The sequence below is a fragment of the Xyrauchen texanus genome, chromosome 16 (assembly GCF_025860055.1).
Source record: "Xyrauchen texanus isolate HMW12.3.18 chromosome 16, RBS_HiC_50CHRs, whole genome shotgun sequence".
Classification (NCBI taxonomy): domain Eukaryota; kingdom Metazoa; phylum Chordata; class Actinopteri; order Cypriniformes; family Catostomidae; genus Xyrauchen; species Xyrauchen texanus.
The window spans coordinates 23,627,487-23,654,193 of NC_068291.1; the positions used below are offsets into that span (position 1 = coordinate 23,627,487).

At 36.6% G+C, this 26,707-nt stretch overlaps 1 protein-coding gene across 1 annotated transcript in view; it reads right to left on the reverse strand.

Moving 5' to 3' along the window:
- Window positions 1-2,831: 2,831 nt before the first annotated feature.
- Window positions 2,832-26,707, reverse strand: part of LOC127656984 (serine/threonine-protein kinase D1-like) — a 64,131-nt gene continuing 40,255 nt past the window's right edge. The window contains exons 3-19 of the mRNA XM_052145590.1: window positions 23,662-23,793; window positions 23,400-23,560; window positions 22,935-22,958; window positions 21,043-21,250; window positions 18,330-18,407; window positions 17,474-17,672; window positions 16,602-16,725; window positions 16,054-16,131; window positions 15,522-15,807; window positions 9,734-9,786; window positions 9,236-9,308; window positions 8,879-8,985; window positions 8,560-8,721; window positions 8,099-8,197; window positions 7,136-7,403; window positions 4,618-4,703; window positions 2,832-3,800 (exon numbers count right to left, since the gene is read on the reverse strand). Of these exons, the coding sequence (XP_052001550.1) occupies window positions 3,582-3,800; window positions 4,618-4,703; window positions 7,136-7,403; window positions 8,099-8,197; window positions 8,560-8,721; window positions 8,879-8,985; window positions 9,236-9,308; window positions 9,734-9,786; window positions 15,522-15,807; window positions 16,054-16,131; window positions 16,602-16,725; window positions 17,474-17,672; window positions 18,330-18,407; window positions 21,043-21,250; window positions 22,935-22,958; window positions 23,400-23,560; window positions 23,662-23,793 (2,357 nt within the window). The 3' untranslated portion in view covers window positions 2,832-3,581. The remainder of the gene's footprint in view (window positions 3,801-4,617; window positions 4,704-7,135; window positions 7,404-8,098; window positions 8,198-8,559; window positions 8,722-8,878; window positions 8,986-9,235; window positions 9,309-9,733; window positions 9,787-15,521; window positions 15,808-16,053; window positions 16,132-16,601; window positions 16,726-17,473; window positions 17,673-18,329; window positions 18,408-21,042; window positions 21,251-22,934; window positions 22,959-23,399; window positions 23,561-23,661; window positions 23,794-26,707) is intronic.

The window sequence follows — 26,707 nt, forward strand, 5'->3', positions numbered from 1 at the left end:
TGTCCCCCCCAACATTTTGATGAAATTTTCGCCCCTGGGGGAGGCTACAGTGCGCGCACAGCATCACACAACTACCTGCACGTGCACATTTTCCAGACTGATATACCTGCCACGCGCTATTTACACTAAGTCAAGATCTGTTCTCGCGCCTCTTTAAATCACTCATATAATGACACATTTCTGATTCAAGGTACAATATATTATTAAAAAATACAAGCAACAATTTATATCTCAATAAAAAAGTGAATATATATATATAAACCCGCAATAACTAGACTATTAAATATTTGGCTTCAAAAACACGTTAAAAATATAAATGCATTTATTTTTAGATCATTAAAAGGTATACGCTATGAAGATGAAACGTTTGAGATGAAACGTCCACAAAGAGAGGAAGTAACAAAGCCTACTCAATTGTGACTCATTTGACATTTATTCGGATAATTTTTACACCGCCTGGTTACATGTTTGCTGCTCAACACGGAATCGGGAAAATATTTGCGTGTTTTGTCTGACAGAACCAAATAATTCAGACGTGAGAAACTATGCTATTATATTTGTTTTCCTTTTGGTGAAATTGTCTGCGCCAACGCAAGCCAGAATGAGTTACTACGGCAACAGTTCTTTCAGGATGCATCTCCATTTCTTTCCTTTTTTTCTTCTTCTTCTCCAAAATATGCATTTGCAGAACATATGGTAACTCTCTGTCAAAGCTGTGATTCCTCATTTGCATATAAACTATTTTCCAAGTACACATTCCCTCGAAAACATGTGCAACTGCAGCAAGCTACATTTGAATTGGAGAGAAAAAAGAAAATAAATGTGTTAATAAGAAATCTGCTATGGCGTAGTCTACTTCTTGGAGGAAATACAGTTGTATTAAATATCGTTGTGTTAGTGTATTTGTTTCTAAATTGCTTTTATTTCTGGGAAATTCATGCAATAAAAAGCGCATAGCCTATTTACATTTGTTGAAGAGAAAATACTGAAATATTTTACGAATTAAATTCGTAGACAAGATCTTTTTTTAATGTTCGTTTAAAGTTAAATGTAGTTTTAATGTGGCTTACTCACCTTCACTAAATTAGGACTATAGATACATTTATTTTAATGATTATACTTTAGCTTACAAGCTAATACAAGCTTAAACGGCTGAACTGAAAACAGAATAAAACTACACAATAACGACGTTTAAAAAAACGAACGTGCTAATTCTAACAATAATCTCACCAATAACATTTATTAATATAATATTTGAATTTTTATTTCATTTTGCACTGTTTATTTTGTAATGTTATTATTACTGATGATAATAATTATTATTATTTGTTATTAAAAAAATATATGATAAAAAAAACTGGCTATTTAACAGTGTGTAAACCTAATTCAAAATAATTAATTATTTTTTATTTTAAATTAAATATTACTCGTTATACATCCATTATTTTAAGTTTTATAATTAAAAGTTATAGTCGTGTAACACCTGCACCATTGGCGCTATTCTACATCTTTTGTTGGGAGGAGTTTGGATGAGAGAGAGAAAAAACAGACTCAAATCATGCATAACTCGATAGACAGCCCATCTGTAAGATTGTTTCCTTTCTTTCAGTATGAGCTCGTCATCTCTTCAGATCTGTCCAAGTCCAAGAATAGTCTGGTGGCGTTGTGCAAATGATTCATAAAGACCGACTGGTGTTTCAGAATGGAGTGTTTGCGAATTAAATAGGGAAAGGACGGGAATGCAAATATGATGCTAAATATCATTATATGTTGTTTTTGTTATTGTCTTTGACAAATGCGATAATTGCCTGTATAAACTAAAGTTTGCTTAAAAACTAAGCAATATATGCAACTAACTAACTAACTAACTAAATAAATTGGTTTCCAATCACAGTTCAAGGTTTTATGAGACAGATTCTGAAAATTCGAAATTGTTTGAAAATCTTCTTCAATATTTAAAACTTCTCAAAAGTTATAGCTACAAACATTTAGTGGGCCTACTTACTAAATATCAGCGCCATATTTAATTTATGGCGGGAATGAAAACGAGGCTGTGACAGATATCGCTCTTTAATTGCATACATTGAATAAATGTGCTAGATCACAACTCATTTTCAAAACTCGTGTTTTCTGAATATTTTTTTAGGTCTGCTGAATGTTTTTAAAAGATGTATTTTCATTGTTTCGACAGCAAAACCATTTTTATCAACTGTAGGCTACTTCTATTCCTCACAGCCTTGTTTTCATTCCTGTCAAAAATTAAATATGGCGCTTCTCTGAATGACGCAAGATGTATTGTAGGCCTATTCCTTAATTTCTACATGTTTTTACAACATGATAGCCACTATTTTTAAGTCTGTTAATTTCCATTTTACGTCTATTAAAAAAACAAACAAAAAAACAATCAGGCTTTAATGCTGCATAGACATACAGCGCCATCTGTCGATTAGGAACCACTCTTAAGGGTAGCCTATGCGTGACAGGCGGCAGATAACACCTACTGGATATAATGACAAACCAGCAGCATTCTGCCAGAAGCACGTTCCCATACAGAGCCCTAAAGTCCACAATATATGCTTATACCTACCGCTTGCTGCTTCATCACTCACCTTTCACTTTCCAGAATGCCATCCAGTGGCTTGCACATATTCCAGCCCATAATTAATTACCTAATTAACAAAATAACACAATATTTATGGCAAAAACATTTAATAAGCCTTTTTAGACTGAACTGCTGGTGAGCACATAATTATACAGAGAAGTATTTTACTCTTCATATCTTCACTTAAATGGAACATTAAAGAAACACACTTGACAAATCTGTCATGATGAGAACACAATACTATATGCGTACCAAATGTACTTTTATTCCAACATCTCTGATGAAAGCAAAAGGAAAATGTCTTTAGTCCACAGGCATTGTTGCTTTGCAGTCTTGAAATTGCACAGAACACTCAAACAACCAACCTCTCAAAGTACCACACACACACACACACACACACACACACACACACACTAAATTCATAAGCAAATCAACACTAAACCACAAAAGCTATACAGTAAATGTGCTCTGATACACTGATGTCATCGCAAAATCATATGATGTCATCATTAACCAACTTAAGCAGAATAATTTTCCAAGACTTCCTCATATATTATGACTTTTTAGTGAGTTATACAAACAATACTACTGCTACAGTGTTTCTGCACTGTGTAATGCCCGGTAATGGCAAAAATGGAAAAAGAGATAATACTGAATTTTATTGGCTTGTAAAGGTGAGAGGTGGCTGGTAAAATCAAAAGGTAAGTGAACTTTGATTTGAGGACAAATTTTGGGTTCAGATTTGTTATATATATGGCTATGATGGTTTTGTATGGCTAGGTTGGCTTTTGTGGTTTAGGCACTGTGTGTTTAGTGAAATTTGTGCTTGATCTGTTGCGTATTGTTCAATCAAATTGTGTTAACCAGGCATTATGCAGTACCGGTACTTTTGTTTGGAGTTGTCAAGGCATTTACAGTTGTCTGCAGTGTTGATTTGGTAGTATACAGTTGGCTTGATTTCCGTTGTGAGATTTTTAGTTTAAAGCACACTGACTCTGTCGCTGAGCATGCTCATCATAGCATCCTCAGACTCCGCCTCTTCACTTACTTCAGCATGGGGGTTGATTAAATGCGCTGGGTATTGAAGGCCATTTTGCTCTGCAAAATGTTCCCAGCGCAAATCATCGCTTTGATGGGTGATATATCGCTCCCGCATTTTGCACTCCAAAGTCCGCAGGTCCAGCCACATTTGGTAGTCCTGTCATAAAAATATATCTTCAGCGATCAAAAGCATTGCATGAACAACAATAAAAAAAAATTGCAATTGCAACCCCATTTATCACCCCTAAAGTTGTCATTACAGTAAATAGTTATGTATTACTTGAAATGTCAAGTTTTGGGCTCACAGCTCAAATATTTAAGTTAAGTGAACTTATTTATCTTAAGAAATCCATAGACTTAAAACTTCAAGTGTTAATAACTCAAACTTTTGAGTACAAAACTGAAGCTATGTGGAATACCCATAATGCTTTGCACCTGCATTATTTAATTATGTTTCCTTGGTCAAAGTTATGGGGCATTTCAATCATTGTAATTAAGAAGAGGTTTTAGCTCTTTTGTTGTATTATTTATCATTTTTGTCACATTTGGTCAAGTTGGACCCTGTTGACTCTACTTCTCTTTGTGCATGTGCAGTAAATGCAGGTATATATATATATATATGCATTAAGTTTATTTTATCACTGACCTAAAATAAAATCCTTATTTGAGTTGTGTTATTGTTTGATCGAATATTGAATCAATTCAATTAAAATGGTTAAGAACAGTAGAAACAACAACATTTAAATAGCAAATCTGAGTTAAGTCTACTTGCATCTATTTAAGTTCAAGTTCATTCTATATAAACACCAAGTTAATTGATCTTAATAAGTTTAGAGACGACATTACTCAATTCAATTGAGGGAACGAGTTTACTCAATCAAATCAACTTCAAGAAAATGTTTTGTATACGTATATATCATATTGACACCCATTCTGTTTTACATAGCGCATATAAAAGTGATTATCATTCTCACCTGTAACCAGGGATGGCTGAGAGACTTGTCCACGCTGTAGCGCTTCCTCATTTTGACTTGCAGGAGGTTATTAATGAGGTCAATTGCTAGAACAACAAAACAGGTTGTCAGTGACCAGGTCATGGTGGAAACCTGAAGGATTTCGTGTCCAGAGGGATAATGAGCAAAACCAACATCATGTTAACATTGTTTCAAGGGTCACAGATTTCTGAGGCTTTCCAAAGTTTCTTAACCTTGAGGCCCCCACGCTTTAGTCCAAAGGATCGTTTGGCATTAATCACATGAATGGGTCGCAACAAAAATTGAGCACGCTCTCACCAATGTCTTTCTTTAACCCTCGCCCTTGCCTCCCTTTATCTTTTCTTTCCCCTTCTTTCTCTTTTACATCTCTCTCCCACATTAACACAGTTTACCATAAGCTTAGCAGTGGGGTAGTCACGCAAAGGTCACTACATCTTTTTATTTATTTTTTATTTTAATATCAGTCAATAAAGACTCGTCTTGATATAGATTACATACTGTCAGAGAGGGAATTTGTTTTTCATTCAATTATGCAAAAATGATAAAAAATATTTCCACTTAAAGTTCAAACCAATAACAATTCCTCTAGAAAACTCTGTATAAAAACATGTATTAAAATACTGCATGTTATGATATATATAGCATTTGCATTGCAATGAAAAATACTTAATTTAAACCATATTTTTCCACTTCTGTTTATAAAGCACTTTCAAGGCAAGCTCACTTTTTTTTTATGGAACATAATTATTTTCACTTCAGGAACAAATTTAATTAAAACAGTTTTAAAAACAGACTGTAACTGTTAAAAATGGCTATACTGGATATCAAACAAACTATATAAATAAATAAAATTGTTTGTGATTAATTTGTTCCAATTGCCTGTGTTCTTAAGTAAGTAAATTCTGCTCTGGTTCTTTAGCTATTTTAATGAGCAAGAAAATGGGCATTAGTAGATAAACAGGGTCAAAGGTGAGGGCATCAACAATTTAGTTAAAGTAATGAGAATGAAGGTCAGTACTATTCCTACAGATTGCATAACTCAGTGTTTCACTAACTTGCATCGCAGTGTATTTCTATACATAAATAAATCTAGGTGTCACATCATAAATTAATACAGATCATGGCAAAAATAATCAAAAATGTCCTTAAAGCTGAAGAGTGCAACTTTTTCTGTGCTAAAATAATTAATCTTATTCCAGAATAATATGCAGAGACAACTGTAAGTCATTTGTAGGTTAATTTCCAGAAAACGGTTAACACTGTCTCTGTGACGCTATAAAACTTCCTCTGATTGTTTTGAGCATCCTGTCCATAGTGACACAATAACATTGACTCAACATTGACCAATGGTGTGAGTTGGGGGCGGGACTATCTGTTTGTTTGATCACAGCAGATGGGGCATATTTAGAAAGATGTTTGAAAACAAACTTTTATTTTTGACATTTCTTTTGGTGGCGCTAGTGGTGCAGAAATTACATACTTCCGCTTTAACCTTAAAAAACGCATCCCTCATTTCACCCCCTGTACCTCATCCATTTTTGGAATTGTGCCCACACTTTAGTATTCCTCAATCTCTTATATAATATAATATAATATAGGGTCATAAGAGACCCTAGGGATGTAATAGTGTATTATTGCACTATTGCATAATTTCATATCTATACAAGTTTACTATCACAGGATATCTTTTTCTTTTTATATTACAAGATAAATGAGTACTATATTCATACAAATAAATTATTAATATTTCTTACTCAAGGTGGCACTGTTGTTTCAGTGATTGACTTGATTTATTTTTGACATTGCTATTTGATGAAGAAACAACATTGAAGTAAACTATAGCAAGTTCAACACACTATTGTCATTTCAGTGCGCTACTGAAATTATGTAAGTTGTGCATCTATTTAGACTCAGTAAGTGTCTGAAAAAATCTATGTGTAGATTATTTGTATTTTATGTGTAGCTCAGTATGTGTTTCACAGCCAGTGAAATAAAATTTCAGTGTGAAAGTAATGAATCCTGTTATTGACATTTTCCTGATTAGTTCCATTTTCTTTTTAATATATGAAAAATAAAACATCAAAATATATATTTTTTATTGTTTTCTATCTGGGCATTTTGTAGATCCATTTTTAATAGATATGCGTGCCAGGTCTCTAAAGACCCAGATGTGTAAGAGTATTTGGTGAAATTTGCATGCATTTAAGGGTTAATATTATTAATATTACCATGAACTGCATAGCCCCATCAATATGGAAAATTATTAACATTACTGAATAGATTAATTCAAAATTTGGTAAACAACAGAAGAAGCTAGTATCATTGCCATCAAAATTTTTTGTTTCTTATTCATTTTATTTTTAATTCTATTGCTTAATTTTATTTGTATTAGGTATTGTATTTCTCCTGCAATCCACAACACTATCAGAACAGACCCAACTATTGAGAACCACTGTACTAAATCTCACACAAGTTCCCGGTTCACCCCAAAACATACCTTCTGGGGTCACTGTTTTCCAGGGGTTGGGTGGGTACATGAAATCAGCATTCTGGATTTGGTCATGGATGTCTTCATCCTCATTAAAGGGGAAAGTTCCACTGAGACTAACATAGACGATGACCCCCACTGACCACATGTCCAGCGAGCGGTTGTAGCCTTTGTTCCGAAGCACCTCTGGGGCGAGGTACGCCGGCGTGCCTACTACCGAACGCCTGAAAGACTTCTCACCAATAATACGTGCGAAACCAAAATCACACAGCTTCACCTGAAGACAAACCAATAAATAATGAGCATTACATTAAGCAGACACCAGGAGGAACTGGCTATTTTACTCTAGGCTAGGACTGAGATGAACAAAAGACCAAAATAATAACATCCTTTTTTCTCTTGCTAGCTTTTAAAAGCACAGACTCTTTAATGATCAGTTGTCACAGTCTGAAGGAAAGTCAAGTGAAATTATCACCCAGTTGGATGCGGTTGCAATGTATCTCCTACTGATCTACACTTTCCACCTTAAAACATTAGCTTAAGCAGTGCAACAAGCACCTGAGCACATAAGAACCAAGCTCATACATTGACAACTCTAGTTCTGCTTCCACCTTTTCATCATTTCTGGAGAATATTTATAAATGACACAAAGTGATTTGTTTGGTATTCTGCGAAATGTTTGCCTGTGCTCAAACAGTGAGTCATCTTTCTGCTTGAGAGCTTCCAAAGACCGCTCGAGCAGTAGATAGAAGAAACAATGGGAGGATCATTTAGAAATCCTTCATTAGAATGTAGAGACACACACAACATCCTTGTGCCTCGAACACACCATGAGAACGTTATAATTACCATCTTTTATTTTTGTACATTTACAAAAACAGATCCATTTATGTTAGTTTTGTTTGGGCACAATTCATTCAGATATTTCCTTTCTTTTGTTGTCGTTTCGTGTTCTGTTAGGATTTTACTCACTTGTGGAAAGGAGTCGGCCGAGGCTAACAAAACATTCTCAGGCTTGAGGTCACAGTGAACAATGTTTTTGAAGTGAAGGTGACGAAGAGCGACAAGAATCTGGGAAAGGAGTGGAACATAAACATACAAAACATCCAAAAACAAAGCTCTAGCTGTACCATTTAGGTTTAGCTTGAAATATTGAAATGTGTTTTTAAAGTGAAATTTGCCATTGTTAGGGGCTGGTCTCATTGAGCGCATTTTTAAATCCATCTACAATGTAAACAGGTACTAGATGGATGTATTTGTCCGTAGCTGTTTTGCATCTTTTAGACTCTGTGTCAAGTTAAAAAAGAACTTAAAAATGCATCTTAAGATATCTACATTCAGTTTATTTTTTCTGCTGCGTCTAGCTTTTTTTATCGCCATAACAGCCCCTTACACTGGAGTCAATGGCAAGGTACAGTGCCTGTGAGATGTACCTGCGTAACGAGAAACTTGGTGATGCGTTCTGGCAGCCTCCCCTTCTCACTTGACAGTATCATCTCCAACATGTCACCATGGAGCTTTTCCATGACAACAAAGACACGCTCTGGTGTCTCAAACATGCACTCAAGGTTGACAATGCCAGGGTGGTGGAGGTTCTGCATAAGATGACATCTATATTTACATCTATATTCATATTAAATCAATTTTTGTCCATTTCAAAATAAAAATGTCCTCTCTTGAGGACCATACTAATATATTACAACATTAAAAACACAACAGTCTTTGTATTGTGTATGTCATTTGTGTGTTTACCTGCAGAATGGCAACCTCATTGCGCAGCTGGCTCTCCTGCTTGGTGGGAAAGCGCAGCTTATCTATGATTTTGATGGCAACATCCCTGCCTGTTTTCCTGTGTTTTCCTGCATTTACCAAAAACAAATATCTTAACTGTGGCGTGCATTCTTTTTATTTAATTATTGGATGTGAATAGAGGGACAGAATGGGTCTACATATGTATATCTTAAAAATATGTTAATTTGCTATATAAATATAGCAAAATACATATTATATCTCAGATTCATCAACACCAGCACACTTTTAGTATAGACTCCAAAATATTTCCTCATCAGAAATGTCAGAAAACTCCTTGCAAATAAACTGTTATATTACCTCCATAGACAATGCCAAATTGCCCAGAGCCAAGTACTTCATCAGGGAAAATCTGATACACTGTGCTAATATCCTGTAAGACAAACAGATAAAAATGTAAGAGTATGTGCCAAAATGGGTTGCCCTCAAAGCTTAGAAGAACTACTTGATTCTTCAGATTTCTCCTGATCCAGTCTTTTCATTTTGTATTGTAACAATGCCTGAATTCAGACCAGTAGCCTAAAGAGCTATTTCCATGTCTCACTAGGACTGTGTCAGAAAGACTCAAGTAACCATGGCAACCCCATGGTCGAGCAGGTAATCAAAATAATCTCCAACAGAGGCATTGTGTGTTTATATGACACTGGAACTCAAGGTTGCAGGTATAGGCAAGCTGGCAGTAACACTGAGCTCTTAAACATAGACACAAAGCTTGATATAAGAAGACTAAAAAACATTATATATTCATCTTCAAATACGAGAAGAAAAAAATCTCTATGCAACAGCATAAATATTTACCACATTCTCCTGGATCTGGCAGTTGGATACAGAGATGCTAATGGAGACCTCTTCTGTTGGGGGGACAGAAGCGTGACTCATTAAATCTCTTTTGCAGGCTATATCCTCAGATTTCCACCTTTATTATTTAATCTACTTGAATACATTTAAACTACAGGAGTACATTAAACACGATATCATCTTAAAGAAAACTGAAAAGCAAACTAGAGGTGGAAAACACACTTTTGTCTCTATTTGGATGAAACCACCAAGAATACTATTTATCATTATAAGTACATAAAAATTATAATTTTTTTTGTCTTATTGATGATCATAAGTGTAATTAAAAAAATACCAATACAAATATGCTGTTCAATCTGCTTATTGTGTAATACATATCCATAAAATAGTGTTTTGTCTGAAATGTCCCCAAAAAAACCCATAAAAAACTAAATGCATATCTTTCACTGATATACTGTATTCACCTTATGCACCAAAGAAACTAGCATGCAGCCATATGGAAAATTTGGTGTTTGATCTTCCGGTCTTGCAGTTCTATATAGATATATGTGGTGTTGATGTCTAAGTGTCATTAGCTAGCAATGTGATTTACAGGTTGTAGAGTTTGCAAAAGTTATCATGAGTATTTTAAAGTGTCTAGGGTATGTCATAACACTGGAAGCAGAGCGGGAAGATTTTAAAACAAGAATACTTCATTCATAAATACACAAAATCTTACCTTCACACTGTGGGCGTACTGATATACATCTGTGCTCATTAAACTCCAAGAAACAACACAAAATCATTAAAAATATCTCTGTACGACACCTCTGACCATCTTCTTGTGTCATTCACCCATCGTGTTACAATTAAAATGAGCAGATTTTTTGAGTGTTATACCTGGAATGGGTGCTGCTATATTTATCCACACACACACACACACACACACACACACACACACACACACACACACACACACACACACACACACACACACACACACACACACACACACACACACAGAGTGTACATTTTAATTTATATTGCGTTTACAACTATTTTAATCACATTTAAGTCTCTTAAAAATGTGGGGTGAATAATTAAATTTCCAAAGTACAAATTACTTCATTAAATGTCCTTCAAACTTGCATGTAAAATAATATCAGCTGTCCTGTTTGAAATTTCATGTCAACTAAGTCATTTTAACACAAATTAACATGTTGAAACCCTGAAGAATTAAGCAGAATTACACTTTTAACAACTAAACGCTTTTGAAAAAGGGCTGCGTCATAGCTGTCTGAATGTGATCTGTCCTGTCCAATTGACCTCTGTGGGTTTCGGTAAAAAATAAAATTTTACAGTGACAGAAAAAACACCTCACAAGGATTTTCACGTAGTAAAGTGGTGGTGTAGACTCACCATCAACTCTTGGTGAAAAATACTTTCCATGTTCTCACACGTAATTCATTTTAATCAACTCTTCTCAGTAGCTTCAATACAAACAAGAAGTTAGATTACATAATTCTGAAGAGCGGAGCAATGAAAAGGGGCGGGGCTGAAGGTGAATACTGTATATAGAACTGGATTGCTCTCTCAATGGTAAACTGACAGCAAGAGTGAAGCCACCGGAAGTGTTCGAGCAGCCACTTTAATATGCCCAAACTACCATAGAGCATCAATGACTGACCCCCGTTTCACCGTCTCCGACCTCTGGATACGACAGCTGCATTTCGCCCTCTAGTGACAATCATGTTTAATGTTTTATTAGCTGTTATGGATAATATTCGTTACAATGGTGAAGATATGCGGATCGCAATGTCAGAGCATTCACCTGCTCCGGTGTTCAGTCTATCAGTACAGCACAACGATCACCAAAGGTAGCAGTAAAACTGACCACAAGTTGCAATGTAAGTAGGAAAAGCTGCAATATTTGCTTGTTTAAGGTGACAATAAATCCTTACCCCCAAAAAGGACTTTAAAAAAGTCAGGCCGAGATTTTTAAATTGCTTTAAATGCCTGGGATTGGCCTGTTTTCACACTGAAGCGCTCATTGTAGTTATACATGGATACATGTCATAAATACATGTTTGTTTGCCATTTAAATCTAGCGTATCAGTTTAATTTTTACCAATTTTTTTTGCTCTGCTGTCTCCCTCAATCTCAGCGCCCGCTGTGTGTGTGATAGCATGAGAGAGAGTGCACGCTCTTATTCAAGTGATCGCAAGAATAAGGCGCTTTTTATTGAAAACATAAAACAAGTAACAAGTAACAAAAACTTCTATGTTCAAGTCTGAAAATGTCTGTTTGTATCTTACCTCAGTTTCAGTGAACTTGTTTACATTCAGCTGATCTGTTCGCTGATGAAGTTTGTTAGAGGTGGATACTGTTTGATATACAGTAGATATACATAACTCACTCGGGCTTTCAAGAAACAGGAAACATTCTGGACTTTAAATAAATAATTACATGTGAACGTCTGCGTGGTAGGGATGTACATGCAGATTTCAGATATAAAATTACTAATGTTTACTCACTAAAATTAGATGATTTTCTATTAAGCCAATAGGGACATTGGAATGTTTTGGCATAGCAATATGGCGGCGCAGTGGCTTCACTGATATGACGTCATGAGCAATCCAGATCTATATTTTATATCAGCAATAAATTTTCTAGCCAATATTTCTAAAAGACATTTGAAAAAAGTTGTTTGCCCTGCAGTTTCCGGGCAGACACCCACTATAAAACTTCACCAAGCCTTATGATAAAACTAGAAACAGCAATATTACCAATGCACTGACTTTGTACCTGTTTATGTATTCCCCCTAAAATCATTCTAAGGGGCGAATTCACCAAACCGATGCGCCACTTTTGTATGTAATATTTCAGCACAAAACCCTGCTTCTAATTAACTTACCATCCACAATCAAGTTTGAGCTTCTTATTAACTTACCATCCACAATCAAGTTTGAGGTTCTTATTAACTTACCATCCACAATCAAGTTTGAGCTTCTTATTAACTTACCATCCACAATCAAGTTTGAGCATGGACCCCTTTGTGCTGAAATAGCACTGTGCTGTAAATACTGTAAATAAATAAATAAATGTATTGTCTTTTCATCAAAAACACAAATCCTTTGTCAGTAAATTAGGCTTATTTTAGATTCCGCTTTGTTCACAAAACTGAGTGCTATATGCCTATTTGCGCAATTAACTTTGTGCTAATACTGTCCACGGAAAGCAGGCATTAAAGTGAATTTTATTTTAGAGAGATATTTATGTACATTCTCTATTGAACATGGCAGCAGTATTTCATCAATTGATGAATTAGTATCAAATAATGGAAAAGTGTATTATAACCGGTCCGGGCACAAATCAAATGTGTGGTGCAGTTGAGCGTACTTCCGTCATTTTAAAGGTGCACACAGTAATTTTTTGCAAATTGCTAAACTTTTAAACATAAAGAAATAATATGTTATATTATAAATGAGTACTGTGAGTCGATTAAAATGTTTGATTGAGATTAATCGAATAATTTTTCATAGTTAATCGTGATTAATCTTCTAAATATACTTATTTTTCTGTCAAAATGCAATCATTTCCTTCATCGCAAAGAAAAAAAAACAATATGTAACAATATAATTCTTTATAACCATTTTCCAAACAAAGCCTTCCATGGTATAAAGATAGAAATGGTCTAAATACCACCAATTCAAGTCACATTAAATGTTTCACAAAGTCTAAATGGAAGTTTGACTATTTGAAAGAACTAGTCTCCCCGTAGGTTGCATATTCATTTTAATGGGCATTAAATCTCTTAAACTCTCTGAACAGTAAACAAACACAGTCACACATGTTTGTCTCACTCTCTCTCCCAAACTGGCGTCTCGGTCCCTCCTTTATCTCGCTCTCCCGCTGATCAACTGATTCAGCGCCAGCCATGCCCTCCTCCTCGTCACATTCCTCCCCCACCCGATTCAGGTAGGGGTGAAACCGGACTGACCTACCGCCCCTCATCTCTGGAGGGGAAACGCTGCCCTTCCGGCTGTTCCGTCAGCCGGTGGTCCACCCCACCTCCTGGGAACCTGGGGGAGAGTCGAGGGGAGGCATAGGGAGAGGGAAAGGGTGGCTCGGAGACACAGAGAGAGAGAGAGGAGAGAGAGAAAAACTTGCTCGATGGTTCCCAGACACGTTGTCGCCCGGTCCTCAACTGCTCATCCATCCTCTTACGGATGACAGCTCACTCCTTCCCTGGCAGACAGCAGTGAGCCCTCTGACCCCTGGCGGACAGAACCGCTCCTCCCCTTCTCAAAGGACAGCAGTGGTTCCTCCGGCTCTCGGTGGCCGACAGCGACCCTTCTGTCCCCAGGCTGATTGCTGCTCCTTTGGCAGACAGCAGCGGCAAGGTCTCTGCAACAGCGCATCCCTCCTCCCTCTCGGGTTTCGGCACCACTGTAATTGTTCAAGGTTGGGTAAGGAGGAAGCGGGAACCGGCTGAACAGTAAACATAAAGTTTAATCAGAAACTTAACTTAATACAAACATAAACACAGACACACATCCAATGTGGCGTCTCTGGCCCCCCTTTATCTCGCTCTCCCGCTAATCAGCTAATTCAGCATCGGCCGTGCACCTTCACCGCCCGGCCATAATAAGCCAGCAGAATGTGACTATCCACTTTGTTACAGCAATCGCGAAGCTGCGTTCATGATTTGCGTCAAAACGTCAAAGCCAGCGTCAAGCGCCACTTTGAACTCCACATGAAAAGTTCTTGCTGACAAAACGTCTCATTCTGCATTTTGGTGATAGTTAAGACTTCTGTGGGAATTTAAATGCATCTTACTTAGGCTGAAAAATACTTTATGTTGGTCATAAGTTCCATCTAGGCCAGTTATGTACATCAAATAGTGTTAAGAGTCTTTTCCCCATCACTTTATCACTGCTATGTGTGTTTGTGGTGTGTGCATCAGTGTAATGACTCTGTGCGGACACATCACAAAGATTCTGCCCTTCCAACCAATGGTAAATACGTTAATCGCGATTAAGAAAAAATTATGCGTTAAACTTTTTAATTAATCGCATGCGTTGAAACGTTAGTTTTGACAGCTCTAATATAAATATTTTTGGAAATAATGTTTTCAATTATGCACACTCACCTGAGATCATATTAGTCTTAAGGTTTGGTCACATTCACCTTTGCAAAGAAAACAAATTCACTAGTGAAAGACTGTACAATCATCTCAATGGAAATCTGCCTGATGGACCTCCGGTGGCAAATAATTTTAGTACAAAAATTTCCTGTGTGGTTAAAGTTTGGTGACCTTTGACACATGAAATTGCAGTGTTGACTAATAGAAAATTGACCCCTGTGTGGGCAGTCCTTCGCTTGCTGCTTGGCAGGTAATTTTTGTGGGTTTTCCACACATAATGAGAACCACCATATTGAGATCACATTACCAGCCAAATATTACTTATCTTCATAATTGCTTTCACAATTCACAATTATTAATCAAAATTGTGTGATGCAGCATCTACGCTGCTAGGTGTCAACGCAACATAAAAACAAATTTACTTAGTGCACCTTTAAAGAGCCGATTAAAATACTTGGATCACTATGCCAGATCGTGGTAGTCTGCTGCCTTCACAACCTACAGTATCACTCAGAACCGACTCGCAAAATGAGGAATCGCTCAATGCATAATTTGTGAATCGGGTTCTAAAACAAAGCAGACAGCATGTGCACATAAATGACGCTATCAGCTTAGTGAATTCCCTGCTATGAGCCCATAAATGTTTCACCATGAAGTTCATACTGTGGTAGCTGTGATGGCTGCCGTGAGATATGCCCTTGGCAATTACAGGCATAAGCGCATGCTGGATAGCCATCTCCCACATGCGGGCCACGTCCTGTCCCACACCGCTAACAAGCACACTGCTTCCGTAGCCCAATGTTCCCCCGTTGGCTCGGGCCAGATTCTCTCCAACATAGTACACCAGAGATGCCGTGGCAATCTCAAAGCAATGGGGGTTGGCACCCTCAGGGAGAAGGTTGAATGTTTTAGCTGGTTCCAAAGACAGCACCTCAGATAAGGGAATTTCCTGTTGGAGAGGGTTAAAAGGTCTCATCTGTAAACTGAAACCTGAATTATATTGCAGAGACATGTATCTGGATTTGATGTTTGCAGGGATCCATGAAACCTATCAAGATGAACTATTAAAATTATCAAAATTAATAATAAGAACCCTCTAAACACTTCCTAGATTGATTTGTTGATATGATTTTCAGTTGTTCCTCAAGTTGAGTATGTGATCTCGCCGTTTAATTCATGGTTTACTCGAACTTACCTTATAGTATTTGCTGCCAGTGTCATTCTGAAAGAGGGTAATACACTTGCTGTCCAGTCGCCAGTAATGTCTCTTACGCTAGAGGGAGAGAACAGAAATTATTGCTTATCTTACCTATTGTTCAGAATACATTCTTGACTCTAGGCATAGCCTAGCAAGTTCTCATGACCATTCACATGTTAAAAGGACAGTTAACTCAAAATGTATACATTTTGTCATCATTTAATCACATTCATGTCATATGTCATACACCAGTATGACTTTCTTCACACAAAAGGATATGTTAGGCAGAATGTTACTACTATCTGACAGCCTCATTCACAAATCACTTTCATTTTATGAAAAAAAGATGCAATGAAAGTGATTTGTGACCGAGGCTAACATGTTGCCCAACATTTCCTTTTGTGTTCCATTTCCTTTTGTGCCCATATGGGTTTAGAATAACATGAGGCTGTGTAAATGATGAAAGAATTTTCCTTTTGGGTGAATTATCCCTTTAATTAATATTTTATTGTATGGTTTATCTGGTAGAAACACACACCGCATACCAGTGTGTCTTTGCTGGTGAAGTGCACAAGCCAGCCTTCTTTCATAACATTGCTGCTTTTCCTCTTAGTGTGTTTGACAGACTGAACCACCCGCATAAGTGGGATGTTGTTGCTGGTGGAAGGGCTTAAAAACAAATTGACATGTCAAAACCTTCTAGGAAAATGTCAATTGCAGGTCAAATACTTGTTCATAGCATTAGAATACTCATACTATTTATTTCCTTTCTGGGAGAGTTCACCCAAAAATGTATATCCTGTCATCATTTACTCACCCTCATGTTGTTCCAAACCCATTTATTTCATCCAAAGAACACAAAAGGAAATGTTAGGCAGAATATTAATCTCAGTCACCATTCACTCTCATTGCACTTTTTTTTTCATTGAATGAAAATCAATGATGACAGAGTAATTCTGCCTAACATCTCCTTTTAGTCAGAACATGGAACAACATTAGGGTGATTAAGTATTACAGGATTTCTATTTTTGGGTGAACTATCCCTCTACCTTCATAGGGATATTACAATATGTTTTAACCCAAATTATAACCAGTTACACACCAAGACTAAAAATAAATAAATGTGTTTAATTGCTGTTGTTTTTAGTGTTTTTTTCTGTTTTGAAATGCACTTTATGTATTTGTCAATATTTTAGGTATTTACTGTAGGGATCTCGTCTAAATGTCCATGTCACCTACTCAGAATAAACAAGTCAATCTGTAGTAATTATTTTTGCAGCTTTTAACAAATTTGTTCTATGCAGTCATTGACTGAGACAACAAGTGTGTGACCTTCATTGAATTTTGGACTTATGTCAACTAATTGTGCTTTTGGTTGGTTTGGTTTATTGTGCTTCTAGAAGTGATGAGGATCTACCTGATGATTCTGATGGAATCATCTGGGTCTTGGTCCTGGAAATCTCCAAGCTCACCATGTCCAGCTTCCAAAAGGCCAGCAGAGTCACCTACTAGGGATTCCTCCATATCATCTATGAGTGAACCATGTCTCTCCCCGTCGTGGTCATCGCAGCCCTCCTCCATGACCACATCTGATTCAGCACCAGGACTCAACAAATCTACAAACCAAAAGAAGAAAGGGTTTGGAGAGAAGAGAGGAATGAATAAGAAAAGAAAGCAAAGCAAGACAAAGCAAGTCATGTGATGTGCTAAAAAGCTGTCATTTTAACACCCTAGAAAGCACAACTTCAAAATGAACATTTAAAAATGTCCATACAGAAAAGTATAGAGTACATATATTGATAATTATACTTTTATATTATAGTTAACATGAACTAACAATAAACAATACTTTAACAGTATTTATTAATCTTGGTTCATGTTAATTTCATAAAATAGTACATTTTTAAAATCATCAATTGTATTTTTATTAACTAACATTAAGAAAGATTAATAAATATTATACAGTTAGTTCATTATACCTAATACATTAACTATTGTTAAAGAATAGAACCTTATAATAAAGTGTGACGGAATATAGAGTCAGAACTATCTGTTTTATTAAACACATTTGGCTTAACTAATTTGGCCTAATATAAACAAACAGGTTCAATCTTACAACATCTGCCCTGTGTTTTCATCTGAGCACACACGTATATAGGGTGTATGATATTCAGGTGGCATTTCAATGCTCTTTGGGATAAATATTGTTGTTTTTGTTGAGAAAATGCAGTGTTGATCATTGAATCACAGAGAAACGCTAAAGTTAGACTTGCCTCCGTTTCTTGACACCTCTCCGAGGCAGTTGTTTGGCACTTTTGGTGCACATCGTTTATGGCAGTTGAATTTGCAATCTGAGATGTTGCGAGGGGAAAGAAAATGGAGAAGGAAGACAGAGTAAGAGATTTTACTACCAATCTGGCCCATAAACATATGAGTTCCTGTTGTGCCGGTGGCTGACAGGCTGAGAATTTGCACATTGAACACACGAACATTAAAGCTGTTTGTGACAGCCCAGTCAAATCCACTTCTTACTGCTTAGCACATGGCATGCATTTCTCTTACACTACACAGATACTACGTATATATAAAAAGCTGCTAATGTGTTACTTTATATCTGTGCTCGTGTTAACAAGAGAAATTATAGGATCTGTTAGACTGATAGTTGTGGTGTTATCAGAATGCAGACTTAGCAAACCAAGCCCCAATACATTCAATAAGCAGCTAATGGATTAAGGGATAGTTCACCCGAAAACACTCATTATTCACTCACCCTCGTGTTGCATGTTGCAAATCCATCTTTCTTCCAGGGGAACACAAAATGAGATGTTAAGCAGAATGTCTCATTTACTTTCATTGCATCTTTTCCCCATACAATGAAAGTGAATGATGACTGAGATCAACATTCAGATTTTTTTGTGTTCCAAAATAGAAAGAAAGTCATACAGGTTTTGAATAACATGAAGGTTGGTGAATGTTGACATAGTTTTTGTTTTTGGGTGAATTATCCCTCTCATCATTTACTCACCCAGATGCCATCCCAGATGTGTGTGACTTTCTTTCTTCTGCTGAACACAAATTAAGGTTTTTAATATCTCAGAAGAATATCTCAGCTCTGTAGGTCCATACAATGCAAGTAAATGGTCCAATGCTCCAAAAAGCATATAAAGGCAGCATAAAATTAATCCATACAACTCCATTGATTAAATTCATGTCTTCTGAAGTGATATGATAGATGTGGGTATGAAACATATCAATATTTAAGTCCTTTTTAACTATACATTTTCCTCCCTGCCCTTTAGGTGGCAATATGCATGCAAATAATGTAAATCGGTAAAAACTAAATGTGGTAGTGAAAGTGGTGATATATAGTAAAAAAATACTTTTTTATCTGTTTCTCACCCACCTCTTTCATATCACTTCAGGAGATATGGTTCTACCCACCGAAGTCATATGAATTACTTTTATGCTGCCTTTATGTGTTTTTTTGGAGCTTCAAAGATCCGGCCACCATTCACTTGCATTGGATGGACCAACAGAGCTGAGATTTTCTTCTAAAAACGTTGTTTGTGTTCAACAGAAGAAAGAAAGTCATACACATCTGGTATGGGATGCGGGTGAGTAAATGTTGAGAGAATTTTCATTCTTGGGTGAACTATTCCTTTAAGTAAATTTTTGCAGTATGTATACTATGCACAGTAGGCAAATTATCTGTACTGTATGTATCATTCCAGCACATACAAATCTAGCATGCTAATTTTTGAATAATTTAGCCTTGCATAGTTTACACTGTTTCACATACTGCTTTTACAAAATAGTTGGCATTATATAGCATGTACTGTGCACTTAATATTTTTGAACATTTCTATTCCCTCGGCTTCATTCTCTGTTTAACACATTGCATTATGCAAATTATGCAAAACTGCTTATCTGCCAGAGATATTCTAGTGAATATGATGGTATATTATCCACATTTGTGTATTTATTGTTATGTGTGTAATTAGTTGTATGGATTATAATATGAAAAAGCTGCAAAGGTTATTAGACAAGGTAATTACTGTAGTAATCATTGTACAACAGGGTCTAACTTGTCTCAGTACCAATTAAGATGAGTTAATAAACATGTTTTACACATAAACAAGACAAAGGGGAGATTTAGAGGAGGCTCATTTTAATGAGAAGCATTTACGAAATAAAATGAAAATGTTGTCATCATTTTCTCACCTTAATGTCATTCTGAATCTGTATTATTTTATTCCATGCAACACAAAAAGAAATCTTAGACAGAATGTCTGAGCTTCTGTTTTCCATACAAAGGAAACTGAATGGTGATTTATACTGTCTGTCAGAATCATGCCATCTCTGTTTGGGCTTTTCTTACGCTTTAGTGGCAGGATCCTGACATCCATGCTCTTTGTAGTTATTTATGCTTTCTGTTTTTATTTTGTCTCTCCCATGTGTTTTTCTGCCATGCCTGTTTCTGTTCTGTTTCTGATCCGAATGGCATTTGCCATCAAATTACATCAAACTTGGCGCAACATCAAAAGGCTAATTTCTTTTCAACTAAACACAAGCGCAAATAAGATCTGTAAATGTCAACAATAAATAACAGCTTTAATTTCAGTCCGCCCACACACAATGCTATCATATGGCTTCAGAAAACTTGAAATATACTGTACACTTATGACACTTTTACAGTGCTTTATTTGTCCCTTTTGCAGCATCACCATCCACTTTCACTGCAAGAAAAAGATCAGCTTGGACATGATGACTTACACCTCCTATTGTGTTTCAGTGATGAGAAATAAATAATACAATGTTACAATGCATAACATGACAGGAGGTTAAATAAATGATGACAGAACTTTCATTTTTGGGGGAACCATTCCTTTAACATATGCATATTAAAACAATTATTGTTTGGAAAAAAACATCATAAAATTCATCAGTATGCAACTATAGCTTGAAATATTAAGTATAAGCTCCTACCTTTGCACTGCAGTCCCTGACGGAACAGGCCCTTGAGGAGCTTCTTGCAGTGCTGGCAAACTGTGGGGCGTGTGTAGGAATGGATGACAAACGTGTGTGGCACCTTCACTTTAGAGAGCAGGATCTTGTCTAACTCTATTGGCCGACCTATGTAGGACTGGGAGTTGGAGCGCCCTCTTCCAGGAAAGATGTCTGACGGTATTTTTTGCTGTGGACAATATATGTAGAGAAATGTGATACACTATATAGCTGTGGAACACTAAACAATTAATGTAGACTAGTAAGACAAGGCAGAGAAATGCACACAAAACATTCCCAAGTTCATGGGAATTAGCCCACGCCAAAGTCAGTACCACAATGCTCTCGATTAGGTGAACAAAAACACGACGGCTCTACGAGGTTCACGCTGAGGGAGATTGTTGTATATGCTGAGCTTTGATGATTTTACATAAACTCAGATCAATAACTTTCTCATCAAGCTGATCTTTAATGTGCTGCTGTTTGGCAAAGATGCAGATGTCTTACCACCTGTTGTGAATAGATCTGACATCACGCAGGTGTGCATAATCAATATTTTCAATGTGCTCTAAAGCAAGAAAATAATCAATAGTTTCCTGTTGCATGTTGTACACTACACCAATGGCCTTAAGCAGATTTTCAGAGTGTGGAAGGTAAGATAAACTTACATCTCAGTTCTCAGTGCTTATGTTCATTTAAAGTACAAATACACTTTTTCCTCCAGTGAATATTTCTCAGGGTATGTTCATTTTTGAAAGTCAGTTTCTGTATTGGCACATAACTAAAAGCAATCTAAATGTCCGCTGTTATTGGCCAGTAAAAAAAGCTTTTGTGAGAACTTTACAACATCAGCTAAATGTAAAAGTAACATAAAGAAGATACAAAAATATAATTGTTTAGTAATTGTTTTGGCCAACAAATCTTGAAACTAATGAATTGGAGCTTGCCCCAATAAAAACCTGACAAACCGATCAAACATATATAAAAAATACTCTTGTCCTGAGAACAGTTTCAGTTTAAAAGCTACCTTTATAATATAGTTGACCCTTGGCTGAACCAACAGCTATGATGATATTGGAATTTTAGTTGTTCAAAAATTATTCTAATTTAAAGGGGTAGTTCATCAAAAAATTAAAATTCTCTCAGCATTTACTCACCCTCATGCCATCCCAGATATAGATGACTTTCTTTCTTCAGCTAAACACAAACAATGATTTTTAGAAGAATATTTAATCGCTGTAAGCTCTAAAAGCACATAAAGGCAGAATTAATATTGATCTATTTCTCACCAACACCTTCAAATGGCTTCTGAATATAAGGCTTTAACCACTGGCATCATGTGGATTGCATTTATGCAGACTTTATATGCTTTTTGGAGCTTTAACTTTTTGGTACACATTGGACCTACAGAGCTGAAATATTCTTGTAAAAATCTTTGTTTGTGTTTAGCAGAAGAAAGAAAGTCATACACATCTGGGATGCATGAAAGTGAGTAAATGTTGAGATTTTTTGGCGAACTAACACAAAAAGTAACTTTAAACTGAAATTAAATCACTGCTAGAGAAAACAAGCATTTGTATAATTTCACTTTTGACTCAAAAACTAACTGAGATATAGTCCATCTATCAACTCCCCATATGACAACCAGACCCGGTGTCCCCAATATCTGCATATCTCTAATGTCCCAGAGCCATACTTTGTTTAATGGACCAGAATAAAATCCTCAAGATAATCAGAGATCATTCAGGTCCATTTTATTTCATTTTATTTCATTTTCTACCAACTGTGATAACTGTTTGTACAACATGATCAAACAGGTGGAGAGATAGACAATATCATAAGAGTTAGTAAGAGCTGAATTAGTTAGTGCCTACCTCCATGCTAGGACTGACAGGAGACTGGGTAGGAATGAAAGGGTGGCGTTGTGGGGGAAGTTAGGGAGAGAGAGAAAGACAGACAGACAATAAGTATTATTAATAAACAGGTAAAGCATGCAACTGCAAACTATAGGGTGAAAAAATAGATGTTTACACCAAATATATTATCAATATCATATGAAATCATAAAGGCTTTGCAGTAACCCACAGGATTCCAGTGGTCTGTATTATATATTTCTAAGTTTATTTTTATATTTCAAGTGCTGAAACTTGCCTGTAAACCTAGTGTTAAGAATTAGGGGCTTGTTGCATATCTTTTGCTTGACTAGAATAGTTGAATGGCTTTCTGAACAAGAGTGTTACGACTGAGAAAGGGAGCTTCTGCCAAAATATTGTGTGTAACTGTTCCCTCTTTTGAAAGAGACAATTTGTCCAGCATTTTCCATGTATAATCAAACTCACCAATAAAGCCTCATCAGAGTTGCTGGGAGATCGCTCAGCTGACACAGAGCGAGTGTTGGTCAGACCAGTGAGGGACACATTAGACAGTCGCCGTTTACGGATGCCACTGCAATTGTTTGGGATTTTAAAGGCACATCGTTTGTGGTAGTTCAGCCCACAGCCTAACACAAAGACAGTGACAGCACAATCACATGCTGGTGTTTTACTGTCTCTAATGTAAATTAGACAAAATTCTTATAAAATGTTGAGTAAAAATTGTTACCTTCACACTTCAGACCCTGCCTCACTAAACCCCACAGCATCTCTCCACAGTGATCGCAGAACGCCGGAGCTCGATATGAGTGAACGAACAGAGAATGAGGTCTGATCTGAAAATCCTCCACAGTTGCTGAGGCTGCAGGTTTAAAACAGAACACACATAACCAAAATGCTAATTTATCATCAGTTTTAAAAGCAAATTACAGCAAACCAAATGCAGTCACTCTCCATGTTAGAGCCATAAAAGTTTTAATAATGAGATTCCTAAAGTTTTCTGCATGTTTAAAAATTTTGACCTCTCTCTCTCTCTCTTTCTATATATTTCCATATATCTCTTTCTTTGTATATATATATATACATATACATATACATATACATCTACATACACACACACTCACTTCAACTGTATATACCATATATATATATATATATATATATATACACAGTGCATCTGGAAAGTATACACAGCGCTTCACTTTTTCCACATTTTGTTGTTACAGCCTTATTCAAAAATGGATTAAATTCATTATTTTCCTCAAAATTCCACAAACAATACCCCATAATGACAAAGTGAAAGAAAGATTAATAAATATTTAATTTATTAAAAAAAATAAAAATAAAAAAATCACATGTACATTAGTATTCACAGCCTTTGCCATGCCACTCAAAATTGAGCTCAGGTTTATCCTGTTTCCACAGATCATCCTTGAGATGTTTCTATAACTTGATTGGAGTCCACCTGTGGTAAATTCAGTTGATTGGACATGATTTGGAAAGGCACACACCTGTCTATATAAGGTCCCATAGTTAACTGTGCATGTCAGAGCACTAACCAAGCCATGAAGTCCACGGTATTGTCTGTAGACCTCCTGGACTGGACTGGACTGGACTGGACTGGACTGGACTGGACTGGACTGGACTGGACTGGACTGGACTGGACTGAGGCACAGATCTGGGGAAGGGTACAGACAAATTTCTGCAGCATTGAAGGTCCCAATGAGCACAGTGGCCTCCATCATCCATAAATGGAAGAAGTTTGGAACCACCAGGACTCTTCCTAGAGCTGGCTGCCCGGCCAAACTGAGCGATCGGGGGAGAAGGGCCTTAGTCAGGGAGGTAACCAAGAACCCGATGGTCACTCTGACAGATCTCCAGCGTTTCTCTGTGGAGAGAGGTGAACCTTCCAGAAGAACAACCATCTCTGCAGCACTCCACCAATCAAGCCTGTATAGTAGAGTGGCCAGCTGGAAGCCACTCCTCAGTAAAAGGCACATAAAAGCCGCCTGGAGTTTGCCAAAAGGAACCTGAAGGACTCTGACAATGAAAAACAAATTTGTCTGGTCTGATGAAACAAATATTGAACTCTTTGGCCTGAATGGCAAGCGTCATGTCTGGAGGAAACCAGGCACCGCTCATCACCTGGCCAATACCATCCCTACAGTGAAGCATGGTGGTGGCAGCATCATGCTGTGGGGTGTTTTTCAGACTAGTCAGGATCGAGGGAAAGATGAATGCAGCAATATACAGAGACATCCTTGATGACAACCTGTTCCAGAGCGCTCTGGACCTCAGACTGGGGTGAAGGTTCATCTTCCAACAGGCGATGACCCTAAGCACACAGACAAGATAACAAAGGACTGACTATGGGACAACTCTGTGAATGTCCTTGAGTGGTCCAGCCAGAGCCCAGACTTGAACCCGATTGAACATCTCTGGAGAGATCTGAAAATGGCTGTGCACCGACGCTCCCCATCCAACCTGATTGAGCTTGAGAGGTCCTGCAAAGAAGAATGGGAGAAACTGCCCAAATATGTGTGCCAAGCTTGTAGTATCATACACAAAAATATTTGAGGCTGTAATTGGTGCCAAAGGTGCTTCAACAAAGTATTGAGCAAAGGCTGTGAATACTTATGTACATGTGATTTTCTTTGTTTTTTTTTATTTTTAATAAATTTGCAAAGATTTCAAACAAATTTTCAAGTTGTCATTATGGGGTATTGTTTGTAGATTTGAGGAAAAGAATGAATTTAATCCATTTTGGAATAAGGCTGTAACAAAACAAAATGTGGAAAACGTGAAGGTGTGTGTGTTTGAGCGTGTATTTATCACTTTGTGGGGACCAAATGTCCCCATAAGGATAGTAAAACCCGAAATTTTTGACCTTGTGGGGACATTTTGTCGGTCCCCATGAGGACAACAGCTTATAAATCATACTAAATTATGTGTTTTGAAAATGTAAAAATGCAGAAAGTTTTCTGTGAGGGTTAGGTTTAGGGGTTGGGTTAGGTTTAGGGGATAGAATATAAAGTTTGTACAGTATAAAAACCATTATGTCTATGGAAAGTCCCCATAAAACATGGAAACACTACATGAGTGTGTGTGTGTGTGTGTGTGTGTGTGTGTGTGTGTGTGTGTGTGTGTGAGAAACATATTTTTAAGATGTATCCATTTCAATTGAATAACAAATTTCCATCTAATTGAATTGCCTAATCTTTAACCAAATAAAATGTACAAATCTTACAAAATGCAAGTTTTATTAATGACATTTTCTTCAAGACTAATCAATTAGATGGAAATTTGTTATTCAATTGAAATTGATACATCTTAAAAATGGGCAAAAATATTTTTTTAGTATATATATATATTTACACACAACCCCAATTCCAAAAGAATTGGGACAGTATGAAAAATGCTAATTAAAACAAAGTAGTTATTTGTAAATTATATTCGCCATTTGCTAATTTGAATACACTACAACTACACATGATGTTTTACCTTGTGAATTTCTTTGTTTTTTTATGTACAGTAATTTCAAATCAGAGGATTGTAACATGTTCCAAAAAAGTTGAGACAGGGGCAATTTAAGTCTAATAACAATTTGACAAGTTAAATTGACAAGGCAGTGTGAAACAGGACATGTTGAACAGGTGAATTATGTCATAGTATATAAGCCTTGTACTTACAACAAGAACAAGTATAATTTGAGACTTGTCATTTTGCTTAACAGATGCTTCAGCAAATAATCCAGCACTTTGAGAACAATGTTCCCC